General features: G+C 39.4%; 1 protein-coding gene across 1 annotated transcript in view; it reads left to right on the forward strand.

Moving 5' to 3' along the window:
• Nucleotides 1-8,426, forward strand: part of GRM3 (glutamate metabotropic receptor 3) — a 95,659-nt gene extending 87,233 nt beyond the window's left edge. Inside the window, exon 5 of the mRNA XM_046668753.1 lies at nt 8,353-8,426. Within this exon, the coding sequence (XP_046524709.1) occupies nt 8,353-8,426 (74 nt within the window). The remainder of the gene's footprint in view (nt 1-8,352) is intronic.
• The last annotated feature ends 5,416 nt before the right edge of the window (nt 8,427-13,842 follow it).

Here is a 13,842-nt window from a genome sequence, read left to right on the forward strand (position 1 = left end):
CTACTAGTGGCCCGATTAATACTCCAAGGTAGGCATCTACCCAGCCCAACATTTTAGGACTATTTTGTTACTCAATGAAATTTTAAATAAATGTTTTTCTTTAAAAAGTTCTAAATTTAGACCTCACTTTTTTTCAGCAGTTTTCCTCTAATTAATCCAAATTAATGAAGTGGTGTTAAATTAGTAAAGGAAAGTATTTATGTGATATTTCTTGGAATTTCAAAGTGCATAAGTAACAAATACATTGATCTTTTAATTATAATTCTATGTTTTTTATTCAAAATAGTTTTACATTTTTGGGTTCATGTTATCACATGAGTATTAGATATTACAAGTTCCCTTTTACAGGTGAGAAAATAAAGGATAGGAGTTAGTTCACAAAGATATACAATGATAATGATTCAAGAGTTGACACTGAGTTTCCTGACTTGTGATTAATATCCTTCCCATTTTAACAAATTGGAAATATTGTCATGAATTCATTCATCCACAAAATGCTTGAGTACCTTCTATACAATAGAAATTTCCAAGCACCTGTGTACACAGTGGTGAATAGGATAGAACCCCTGGTTCTAGGGCAGTGTTTTTCATACTGTGGAGTGTAACCTATTAATGGGTCATGAAATTTATTTTGGATGTTTGGCCAGCAATTTAAAAAAATAGAATAAAATATTTTAGAGTGCATTCTATGTAATAAAGGTAAGTAGTATTTCATGAAGTTTGCTCCAGAGTTTACACATATATACCAGGTCCAGGTAAAATGTTTATTACTGTGAATTGCAATCAAAGAAGTTTGAAAACCACTGGTCCATGGGATCTAGTCCTCTGTATGAGCATGTTACTGACCCACTATGGTGAAAATTTAAGCAACCGGTTTTATATCTCACTGCCTGTTTCCTCCATTATATATTCAGCTTAGTTTATATCCATTTCCCTCCTAAATACTGGGAAGTATGTTGTTTTGCAAATCAAGAAAAATCCTTAAACTGCTTTGAGTTCATTAGGTAAGGCATATAGTTCACTTAGGTAGCACATAATTTATGTTCTTCTGTTAAGTATTATGAAGGAATTTTTTGTATTGGGTTATTGTTACTTATATTGCTGCTGGTTTTCTGACTTGCTCCATCCAGAGGTAAAACCAAAAACCTCATGTATGGATCAGCGTAAGTTAGTATAGCAAGAGGGTTGCCCACACACGTACTCACACACACATTTAGTTATCTATTCCCGCATAACAAACTTCTCCAAAATTTAATGGCTTCAAAACAACAACCCTTTTTTTTTTATCTTTCATGACTGTGTGTGTCAGGAATTCAGGCAGGCCTTGGCTGAGCAGTTAATCTGCTCTATGAAGCCTTGTCTGGTGCCCTTCTGTGGTAACAGCTGATACTGAGCTGATCTGGAGGGTCCACAATGGTTTCACTCTTACACTTAGCACCTTGATGAGAGGTCTCACCATATGGGATCCTAGAGAGCATGACACAGCCTGCCCAGATTCAAGGGGAGGGACATAACCCCACCTCTCAAAGAATTTGTGGCCATTTTTATTATGCCACACTCTCCAAATCCTAAATTAATCCGTACTAGACTCTTATTAGGGATTACAGCAACTTGATACACTTAATCCTATGCAATGCCAAGAAGTCACCTAGACTGGAAGCTGCAGTCAAATTAATTTCCAGTTAATTCTCTGGCAAGAGAGTAGCAGAAATACTACATCGCTTTGGAGCCTAGGTGAACTGAACGCCCTGACAGCAGCTAAAGTGGTTGATAGCAGAAAGAATATCAGTGTTGGATTTTAAAAGCCAAGCAGTTGTTCCAAAAAGATGGAAAAGCATGACCAAACTCAGAAGCAGGCATAGACAAAAGAACATGGTGAAGGACATCTTGGAAAACTTACCATTTGAGAAACGTTTACATACTGCTAGGTGCAAAAGAGAATAACATTAGTTGTACCTGATGAACTATACACAGTGGGAGTCAGAATAATAAAAATAAAAGAAACATTACCTTTTCTCCATTAAGTATATCCATAGGCCAATGGCTCCCAGTGTACAAAAGAATAACCTCTTTGAAATGGAGATTAGCAAGCCCCACACACAGATACTGTGATTCATGTGGTCTAGGGCAAAAGAAATCTAGTTTGTAACAGATCCGCCAGCTTGTTCAATGGAAATGATCCAAGGGAAACATTTTGAGAACCTTGGCCTAAACCATCCTTGTCTACTTCATCCAAATAGTTATCAGTGCAAAGCAGGGAGGTCCTCTTAGATGACCCTCAAAGAGGAAGCAAGCACTGGGTTCAGAGAGGGAGAGGTGTTCTGAACGCCCATCCTTTGCCTCTTGATGCCAACAGCCACATCCCCATGCAATTATTTCCCCAGCTCCCTCTGGAATCCTCCGGAGAAGGCATTTATGGCAAAAAAGCCCCTGGCCACTCAAAACATTTACTGAAACTGGGAGTGTTCCTTCCAATAGCAGTATAATTCAGAGACCCCCAAATCCTAAATTCATACTTGTAATGCGGCTCCCACACCCACACACATAAGCAAACATTCTTTGTATTTGGATGAGAAAGAAAAGAGGTCATTCTTTATTTTGTTCAGCTTTAGAAGCAAAGGGGCTTCCCAGCACTGGCTCCCAAATACAGGCAATCAAGAACATATGCTAGGAATGCAAGTAGAACTGCATGATTTTGAAGGAGACAAGTTGGATACACACATGAGGTTACGTAGCATAAAACCCCATAGGACCCATGCAGGTCAGAATGTTGTTGACAGTAATATGTGTTTGCATCAGCATAGACTGGAGAGAGAGGGGTGAGAAATGGAGTGTGTCCAATAGTCTTCAGAGCTATTAGGCACCCAGACTTGGTCCTATGGGGATGTGTGTTTCTCTTGCTCATGGCAATCATTCGGATGTATGTATGTCATTATCATTAAGATCAGCCAAGAGGCTTCTGCTAACTAATGATGCCCAGCTTTGGGTCTCTGAGGAGCTATAGGCATATGGAGATTGATTTCCTCTGCCAAAACTTTATTTAGAAAGTCACTTGTCTAGGTGGTGATGTGTGAACTGCTCAATTAATAGAATTATTCTCTATCACAAAGCATTTTCACATTATAAAAAGAAAGCAGTCGTACAAAACGATTAGATGAACAGCCTTCTAGAGTCACAGTAGAATTTTCCACAGAGCTACAGCAACATGAAGCAAGCACATGAGGATCAGACTTTGTACTTATCTATGGCCAAGCCTTTGCTCTGAAGATACCCCAGGTAGGAGGGGGCAAGCCATGTTCAAGTCTGAATATGACTTTATGAAAAAAAAAAAAATAGCACATAGTGCCTAAGTTTCTTCTCTACAGTGCAAACCTAGAAAAACAGCATAACATGCCTGCACTTTACAGTTTAGGGAATCCCATAATGACACTATGTACTAGCCTGGCCAGGCAAATTAGCAAGTTATTTGGTAACAGACTGAACTGATGGTCCTCTTCATCACAGGCATAAGTATATTATAAACATAAATCCTCACTGGCCAATGCAGGAGGAGCCCAGAGTACTCAGCAAGTTAAGCCATCTGTTTCCCATCAGAATGCACCCAGAGCATCCAGATCAGATAGATGTCAATCCATTTTCCCTTTGGAAAGGAAAGTCCACAGCAGTCCTGAGAATTTCATCCCATTCCTTTTCACTCCCTTCCACTGTGAAATCACCAAACCAGTGGCTAGTAGTGGCATCATCTGCCCAGACAACACATATTAATCAGCAGACAAATTTCTTCTAGAATGGAACCAAGGGGCCCTCACATAAGTAAAATTAAAGTGATGAGTAAGAAAACAGGGTCAGCGACAAAGCAGGAGGACATGGCAACAAACAGCTGGTAGAAATTGGATTCCATGACCATAGCATTAAAATATCTAAACAAGAAGACATGCTGGGAAAAATTATTTGGGGTCACCAGGAGCAAGGAAATGGAACAGATGGGAACAAACTGGAATGTCTGTTCTGTTTAAATGTTTATTTTTTCCAAGTCTGATACATTACACGGTTATAGTAACACACTGATTCTCAGGAACCAAGTCTCAGCCACTAAACTGACAAACAGACTTGGCATCCATAAGAATCTATTAAAATATGTTTAGCATTGACTAAGGGCCCAGTTACCTGAAAAGATAAGGTCATTTTCTCCAAAGCCTGGCCAGCCTGTGCATTACTGGTAGAAGAGAAATGGATTTCACAGTGCAAGACAAAGCTGCCACTTGGCTGCATTGATCTCCAATGCTTCACCAAGTTTGCAAAACAAAATATGCCTTTTGATTGGTGTGAATTGCCCTTTTGTGATCAGTGGTGGAACTTATTAGGTCTTTTTCAATTATCTTCGGTTTTCGCTTTGAACAGCAAAAAGCACCACCTTAGCCTAGAGTAACTAACAGCTCCTACTCAACCTCCACTCCCAGGAAAGCCAAAAATAAATCTGCACACGTCTTATTCCTCACACAAAGGATGATTATAGAAATCTGATTAACCGCACTGAAGAAAATGGGCTAAACTTACACCATTAAAAATCTCGTGAGAATTTCATTAGAATAATAGCAAAAGCTCATCACAGACACACACATGAAAATGAGAGTGCTTTGCTCTCCCACAGATTTCACTACCTTGGGGAATAACAGATGGGCTAAGATGGGGGCATATGTAAAATATTTATGAAAGGCAAAGTAATTGAGATGGTAACCTCATAAAACAGTAATTTCCTCTACTATATTCAGCAGCATGTACGAAAATGAGAATATGTTTTACATAATAAAATAAAATTCACTGGTCAAAGCTACAGATGAAACAGGAAAAGAGAAGCAGAAAAACAGAAGTTACAGTTCCCTTCCATAAGCTAAAAACTGGTTAGGTTAGTGGTTAGGCAAAAATAGCCGCAGAAAGAGACGTGTGGATGTCTTTGCTGTTGTTATTCCTTGTAAGAAGACCTTGAACTTGTATCGTCTTCCTCTCAAACTGTTTGGCATTCTAACAGGGCATGCCCTTTCATGTCCTGATGAAGCGGGTAGATGACTCAAAGTTATTCTGTGAACGTCCAGCATGATATCCATGGAGTGCACAGCCGAAGATTATTGCAAACTGTAACCTGAGGCTTTTCCACGCAGCCACCTTTGCAGCCCCTGTTCTGCTTACCTACTTAGTCAAAATACACTCCACTTTTAAGAAATGAGAATGCAATAAGCAAGTAGAACGTAAGATCACACTTAAGAACAGTCTTCCTCAAGTTCCACAATAGGAGGAGGAACATCCGAGTAAGTTTTTGATACAATCTTTAACAAATGCGTGTAGAGGGGCTATTAGACCAGTCCAAGGTAGACAGAGAGGAGCAGCAGCATTCCAGCCCCTGGATCTCCTAGACTTACCCCCATGACACATCATTCCTCTTCAATCTCTGAAAATGAAAAACTTGCACAGAAATAATAAAACTTGATCCTGGAAAAGATGAAGACATTAGTCAAAATGTCAAAGGCAGCATGCCTGCTATGGGATGCTCATGACCTGAGCTGGTTCTCTTTGCAGGGGGGTCCATGGTCAGTGCCACAATGTGGCTTGAGAAGCAGAAAGACCTACCTGTCCCAAAACAAGGTGCCCACAGGCCTCACATTTGCTTCAGGCTTCACATTTCTTCAGGGTAAAAGATTATTTCCTTCTTGAAACCTCCATTGGCTCCCACATTCTTAAAATGCAACCATTTATATAATCATTCAGAAAATATTCACAGAGAGTGTATTCCATGACCAGGAACAAGGATAAAATAATAAAAAAGACAAGCAGAGCCCCTGCACATTTTCTAGTCAAGGGTATAAGACATAAGACACTAACCAAAAAAAATTGTTTTAAAATTGGGTAATGTGACAGAGAGTAACTGGTTGGCTACTTTAAATTAGGTGGCCTGAGGACAGCCTTTTTCAGGAGGTGACATTTCAGATGTGGATAACAAGAAGGAGTCAGAATGTGATTAAGAGAAGGAAGAACATTCCTGGCAGAGGCAACAGCTGCTGCAGAGGCTTGAAGTTGAGATATGCTGTGTTTGAAAACAAAAGCTAAAAAGGGAGGGGGCCAGGGATGGAATTAAGTAAATGCAGAAAGATAGGCATGGTCTGAATCACCCTTGGATTTATAAACCAGAGTAAGGAGAGCACAAAGGGAAGCCGTTGGAGGTGTGTAGGCAGGTGACTTACATTTAAAAATACTCTCACTGCTATACAGAGAACAACAGGGAAGCTGCTGTATTGTAGGAAAGCAAGAGTAGAAACAGAGATACCGACGATGCAGCTACTGTAGTAGCCAAGAGTCATGTAATATGGCTTGGCCCAGGGTATGGATGCAGAGATAGAAGCAGATGGATGTGGGGATAGAGTTGATTGGACCTGGTGTTGGTCTGACATGGGAGGAGAGACAGAAAAGGAAGAAAGCACAAATGCTAGACTTTTGGTTTGGGTAACTAACTAGCCAGATGATGAGACCATTCCCCTAGGAAAGGAAGACTAAACAAAGACAGGTTAGGAATCAAGAGTTACTCTTTTGGCCACTTGCTTTTGAAATGTCTATTAAACATCTACACGGAGATATCCAGTAGGCAGCTGGATACAAGGAGTCTGCAGAAAGAGCACATACTAAATGTCCTGGAGTGCTCTCCTAGGTTTCCGGTGAACTGTGGTTTCATTTCACTTTGTTCTTTCTCTTGCTTAACTCAGCTTTGATAAAGCTAGAATTAGATAAAGTATATAAAGACACTTTACGAAGAATAATGTAAAGCCCTCACATTTGGAATTATTATGACTACCATTTTCCATCAAATATGTATCTGGCACACATGATGTTAAAATGTCTTCATTATAGAAGTATCAGGAAATGTAGATTATGCCATCCCTGCCCCAAAAGATACTGTAATTTTTAGTGGGTTCATATTGTAAAGAAAATTGAACCCATCCTAAAAATGATAAAAGGAAAAATATCTCCAAATGAGTTAGCATGTCAGATGAGTCCGCTGTAACCTTAGGCAGCCACACAGACTTGACTTTATATATTTTCTCACATACTTAGCCAAGTAATCAATGCAAAATGGAGAGGTTGTAGTTTCCCTAGTGATGGGCCTGCTGAAAGACTTCACTGCCCCAGATATGGTGAATACTCCCCCACCAAATGCCACATAATCTCAAATTTCATAATTAGTTTCTCCTTTGTGTTTAAAGAAATTCCTATGAAAATGCAGTTTTATGGGACAAGAATATTTCCACTACCGGGCATGAATACTTCAGCATGAAATTAGTTTACATGACTATGAACCAAGAGATATGCCCTTAAGGAATAGGACGGCTGACTGGTTAGTTTGACCTGGGCTGTGGTCAGGTAACCAAGAAAATCTGCTCTTTCTGGGCAGAGAACGTCCAGGCAGACAGGCCAAGCAATGGGACATACATGGCTCTAAAAGGTAATGTAAGACAATTTCTAACTGATTCTCTTGGCTGCATGGTTTTATCCCATGGTGAATGGGACTTCTTTCTTTTGTTCTCATTCAGTAAAAAGAAAAAGCATTAAGGATGAAATAGATATAACTTAGCTGTACCTAGATTTCTCATAGAAACAAAACCTTCAAAACATCAAGAGCTATAAATTGTATCTAGGAAAACTAAGTGCCACAAAAAGAATGAATATACACACCCATATTATACTCACACCCTGACACTGTTGTCACTATTGTCATTAATAAGAGCATCATCTCTTTGGAATGTCTTCCTTTCTGAGAACTGTTCTGAAATTGAGGTTCCTAGCACCTCAGCCCTCGCTAGAGTTTTCACTGAGGTTATCCACTTGAACGATGAAAATATATCAAACCATTCTCTAAGGCAGTGGAGTTCACAGATGACTTCTGGGGCTACATAAGAGTCATACCTGCTCAGAGAAAACAAATTAAGGTATTGAAAATGGTAATTAAACAAGCTTTAAGGAAATTGTGGTGAGCTTTCAATTTTGCGCATTGTATTTTAACTGGGTTACAGCTTACAAATCTAATTTAAATCCAAAACCGACTTCTTTCAGCAATGATTATGTTTTTATAAACTCTCTCTCCAAGAGGTATGGCATAAGTGGAGAGATGTGCCAGGATACAAACTCATTTTGAGTAGAATATATTTAGAAAGTTGACTTCCTACAGCATTAAATCATTTAGCATTGTCCAAAGCCAACTTAAAATGAGTTTTGAACTTAATTTTAACCAGTGCCTGGGATTCTCTGTGCCGTTACCTATGTGGCCCACTTGACTAACTGAATTTTCTGTCCTGCTTTGTTTTCCAGCCTCTGCGAGCACGTATGTCCCCACGGTGTGCAATGGGCGGGAGGTCCTCGACTCCACCACCTCATCTCTGTGATTGTGAATGCAGTTCAGTTCTCGTGTTTTTAGACTGTTAGATGAAAGTGCTCACACGCAGCTCAGAATATGGAAACAGAGCAAAAGAACAACCGTAGTACCTTTTTTAGAACAGTACAATAAATTATTTTTGAGGACTGTACAGTATATAGTGATGTGTTAGAACTTTTCAGGCTGATTTTAGTGCCCCTGTTAACGATTAACGATTCTCCAGAACATGGAAATAACCATTGTTTACAGAGCTGAGCAGTGGTGACAGGGTCTGACAGGGTCAGTCTACTGAAAAATATGGTGGCAATATTAGGTAACTTTTTTTCCTATGAAGTTTTTTGTAGGTCCTTGTTGTAACTAATTTAGGATGAATTTCTATGTTGTATATTAAAGTTACATTATGTGTAACATTGTTTTTCTCAGCACAAAATTAGAAGCGTCTGTATTAATGTGAAGCTATTGAGAATAAAGCCTTGAAGGTTTTCCAGCATGCTGGGTGATGGCTTCTTCTTTTTGAACCACTTCAGGTAATTTGAATATGCTGACTTCAGATCATTTCTCCTTGTAAGGCTGGAAGACATTGTCTAATTGTGCTTCTTTTCACATCTATAAGCACCTTGAACACAAGTTGTTACCCTGCTAGAGAGTTGTGAGCAGACTCTCAAGACTTCTTCACAATCACAATGATCAGAAACTGACTGACAAGACCATAAATATCAGGCCAGTTCAGAGGCCAGATGGCAATACACATATAGGTTTTTTTAAGCCACTCTGTATGGCAGCCCAGAATTTGCCCAAACAGGGCTCTGAGGCAAGAAGGAAAGGATGCAGAGACTGTGGCCTGCCAGGGGAGGATTGATGGCTCTCATTTACAAAAACCACCTTAATTACTAGGAAGAGACTGGGAAAGCAGCCTGTCATTCCATGGGAAAATCACTCTTACCATTCATAGCTGAGTGAGGAATAAAAATGCAGGCTATCTTAATTTCCAGTGCTTTTCCAAAGCCCCAGTAACAATGCTCAGGCACACAGGCTTTTCACCAAACTTGAATATTTTACTAACCTAAATAAAGACATGAACAGGGAAAGCCTGGATAAGCTAAAACTGGCTTAGTCTTACCAATGCTATCCTATTTCTCCTTGTAAACCTTTTAGGCATAATCATTTATTAATATAGGAAAATTCATTTACTCGTAAAGAAGCTCACTACCTGCCAGGTCCTGTGTGAGGTGCCATGGATAGAGAATGTGTTAGTTTCCTATAGCTGATGTAACAACTTACCACAAACAGAGTGGCTTAAAACAAGAGAAATTTATTCGCTCACAGTTCTGGAGGCCAGAAGTCCAAACTCAAAAGTGCTGGCAGAGGCCCACTCCCTCAGAAGCTTTAGGGGAGAATCCGTTCCAGGCCTCTTCAAGCTAATGGTGGTTGCCAGCTTCCTTGGTTTGTGGTCGGATCACTCCAATCTCTGCTTCTGTCTTCACACCACCTTCTCCTGTGTGTCTGTCTTCTCTCTGTGTCTCTTACAAGGATTTGTCATTGGACTTAGGGACCTCCTGGATAACCAGGATGATCTCAAGACCCTTAATTACATCTGCAAAGGCCCTTTTTCCTAATAAAATAATATTCCCAGGTTCTAGGGATGAGGATGCGGACATATCTTTTTGGGGACCATTATTCAGCCCATGACAGAGAGAAAGATGAATAAGATATAGTTCCTGCCTTTAAAAAACATGAAGACTAGAAAATATTCTTATGAGGAAACTGTAACAGGGGAAGACAGTGAAAGGAAGGAGGAGGGAAATCAAGGGTGTGAAGGATTCACAGGCTAAATAACCACGGCCTGGTTAATTAAGACATACTATTTTTAAGCCAGCCAGCAATAAGGAGCAGGTGCACAAAAGCCAACAGGTCTGCCCTTGAAGGAAACAAATTGAGCAGTCAGATATTAGAATTTCTCTTTTTCCTTCTGGATGCATTTGATTCGGCAACCTAATCAATCCATTCAAAACTCACCAGATGCTCAAAGACAACAGTGCTCACCAGTCTCTGAATTCTCATATTCAAATAAGAACCTGGATTTTTGGGAGTGGGTAGGGTAGATTGGGTAATACATTCAACAACACTAGATGACAATAACATTTTGTGTGTGTGACTGAAACTGGCAGGAGTGCTAGATAAGTATGCTAGAATGAGCATCTGCGCAAGATAAAGGCTGAGGCAAGGCTGATGGGAGAGAAAATAAACTTAATCCACTGATGGAACATGACAATCTGGGGAAGGCAATATGAGCTGGGTCGTTCAGAAACACAGCTGATGTCTAAAACAATCAAATTGATCATGGATCTTTTTAAACAAGACAATTAGGCTGTGGGTGAATCTTGAGAAAACTGTTTTTGAGGGCTGGGCTTTGATGTATGGCCACTGTACTTCACGCCCTGCCTGTACACTGAAAATGCGCTAACTACAGCTCTCATCATTTTCTCTCCCCTCACACAAGCCTTGTTTCCCATTTGAAAGTGGATCATCTAACATGTGATCCATAGAAATATTTTCTTAAAAACATAGAGTATGTATGAAAAATAGCAACCATTTCAAACAAATAAGTTCTGGGGTGATTGTTTTTTTACTCAAGTAATAACATTTCATCCTTCCAGAATATAAAACTGGTTGATGTGATCCATCTTTGCAAAAACTTCCTGAATTTAAGGAACTCAAGCAGAATGATATATCCCACTCATAAAAAAATATCAGAACCTAACGACATGGTTATCACTGGTTTTCTGAGTGTTTACAGTTTCTGAAATGCTCTGTGTCCTCTCTAGTTTAAATATTAATAGATTCTCTTGCCCACTCAGGTTTATCATGGCAAAATACTAAGGTCCCATTTTCAAGCTGTGAGGCAAGCTGGTTTGCATACACACAGTGGACAGATTAAGAGAGTGGCTGAGAAAAGAGGTAATTCAACGAGTGTTCCTAGAGTCTTCAATTCCACACTTTCTCTCAGCTAGCCCCCGGCTTTAGTCACTTGTCTACCATGACAGATTTGGGCCCCAGAGCTCTTCAGCAAAGGGCTGTGTAAGCATTGAAAAGTCAAGAAAAGTAAGGCACGAGGAAGATGGAACATCAGTGTGGATTATAACCGCCACAGCTCTAATAACAAAGGCCTAAACCCATGAATAAGGGTTCTACAAAAGAAAGTTGGGATTTGCATAATTCCCTTTGGTTTAACTCATTTATGTAACCCAACCAATGGTAATCTGAAGTCAGCCATCTGAGATAAAGGATATATTGCCCTCCTCCAAACCAAATTTAACAATATCCACAAGCTATTTTAGACAGAGCTCTTCTTCCAAGAATCATTAATAAGATGAGGAAAATTCCAGAAAATTAAGTCTCACTGGGACATTTTGTTCACGAAAATTAGAGGTCTGTTTCTTGAACCACCAATCATTAAAGGAATCCTAAATGTCTATTGTAGCTCAGTAAGTCTTAATAAGATTTGGTAAATGTATGTGCATTGAAATGTGCACTGACTGAATGCATGCAGATGGACCAGGGGACCCTCTCCAGTGCCAGGGCTCAAGAATGTCTGATGAAGCTACTTTTATGTATCAATATCCTTTACTTCCATATGGTTACTTTAAATGGATCTGTATGGGGGCCCGCTCTGTGGCCAAGTGGTTAAGTTGGTGCGCTCCGCTGTGGCGGCCCAGGGTTCAGATCCTGGGAGTGGACACGGCACTGCTCTTCAGGCCACGTTGAGGCAGCGTCCCACATCCCACATCTAGAAGGACATGCAACTAAGATATACAACTGTGTACGGGGGGGTTGGGGAGATAAAAGCAGAAAAAAAAAAAAGATTGGCAACAGTTGTTAGCACAGGTGCCAATCTTTGGGGGAAAAAAATAAATAAATAATTGGATCTGTATGTAAGATTGAATATTAATCTCCAAATCCAGTTACCTTAGCAATAGAAGTTATATAAACCCCACAAGAAAAGGGTTTTAAATCAATCTGGAATTCACTTGCTATAGTTTTATCATTTGCTAATCAACATCCACAGTCAAGTCCCAGAACTACAGGAGGAACTTAGAAGAGTATCTGGCTTTGTCTTTGGGTAGGTGATTAAATCATCAAGGGACGGTGATGGGTTATTTTCTTCTTAAACATCTCTAGAGACTTGAGAAACTTTTAAGGTGGTAAGTTCCTAAAGGACAAAGAATCTATATGCAAACAGATTCTTCTGAATAGTTTGCTTGTGGGTCTCAATGATCAAAACCAGGGGTCAGCAAACCAAAGCTCGCAGGTCAAATCCTAGCCTAATACCTGTTTTTATAAAACCTGTGAGCTAAGAACGCTTCTATGTTTTAAATACTTGGGAAAAAATCAAAAGAAGAATATTTCATAGGTGAAATTTAAATGAAACTCAAATTTCAGTGGACATAAAGTTTTATTAGAATGCAGTCACAACCACTGTTTACATATTGTCTGTGGCTGCTTTCATGCTACAATGGCAGAGTTGAGGAGTTGCAACAGAGACCACATGTCCTGCAAAGCTGAAAATATTTACCATCTGACCCTTTACAGAAAAGTCTTGCTGGCCTCTGATCTAGAGAATTGCAGTAGTAATATCAATTAATACCAATTCTAATAGTAATATTCATTGCAATAGAAGTATCAATTAATTTTCAATTATTTGTCCCCATCTTAAAGTTTTACTTCCTTAATTTATGATCCTAAAGTAAACTCATCTGAAAATGTCAAACCAAAAGAAATAAAATCCAGCAAGAATGTAATCTCTGGCCAGTTACTGTGAAGGTGAACTCCACTTTAGCATCCAAGTAATGAATTGGGTGTACAGAGATTTTTCCTTTTTTTTACGTTTACTCCTCTTGATACCTTTTATTTAGGGCAACCTTAATTTAGGACTTAGGCCTATAAACTTAAGAATAATATTCATGGTTACTATAAAATGATGTTAGGGTATTTTAAGTCCTCTGAAGAAGTTCTACTGTACCTATCTTTTGTGTAAAAAGATAAATATGAGCAATACAATGACTTTAAACTTGCCAATGAAGTCATCTTCCCACCCCAACTCCTAGGAAATTTATTTTCATGAGGAAGAGAGAAACAATCTGCACCTTAGCCTCCCATTAGGAATTTCCTTGAGCCACAGGAAGTAGCTCTATTGACAGATGTCAAATAAGACAGCTGACCAGATTGGTCTTAAAGAACCACAGTTAATCATGACCCACCACGTGGTAACCTGAAGACACCAGTTGGTAAATCACTGGACCCAAGCCATTCTTCCACATAACCATTTAAACTACATTTTCTTCTTGGAAAGAAAATAATGACAAAAGTCTACAGAAAAATACTATGAAACATTTTTAATCCTGGAAAGGACTTGATTACCAGTAAAC

Source organism: Equus quagga, chromosome 8, assembly GCF_021613505.1.
Source record: "Equus quagga isolate Etosha38 chromosome 8, UCLA_HA_Equagga_1.0, whole genome shotgun sequence".
Taxonomy (NCBI): Eukaryota; Metazoa; Chordata; class Mammalia; order Perissodactyla; family Equidae; genus Equus; species Equus quagga.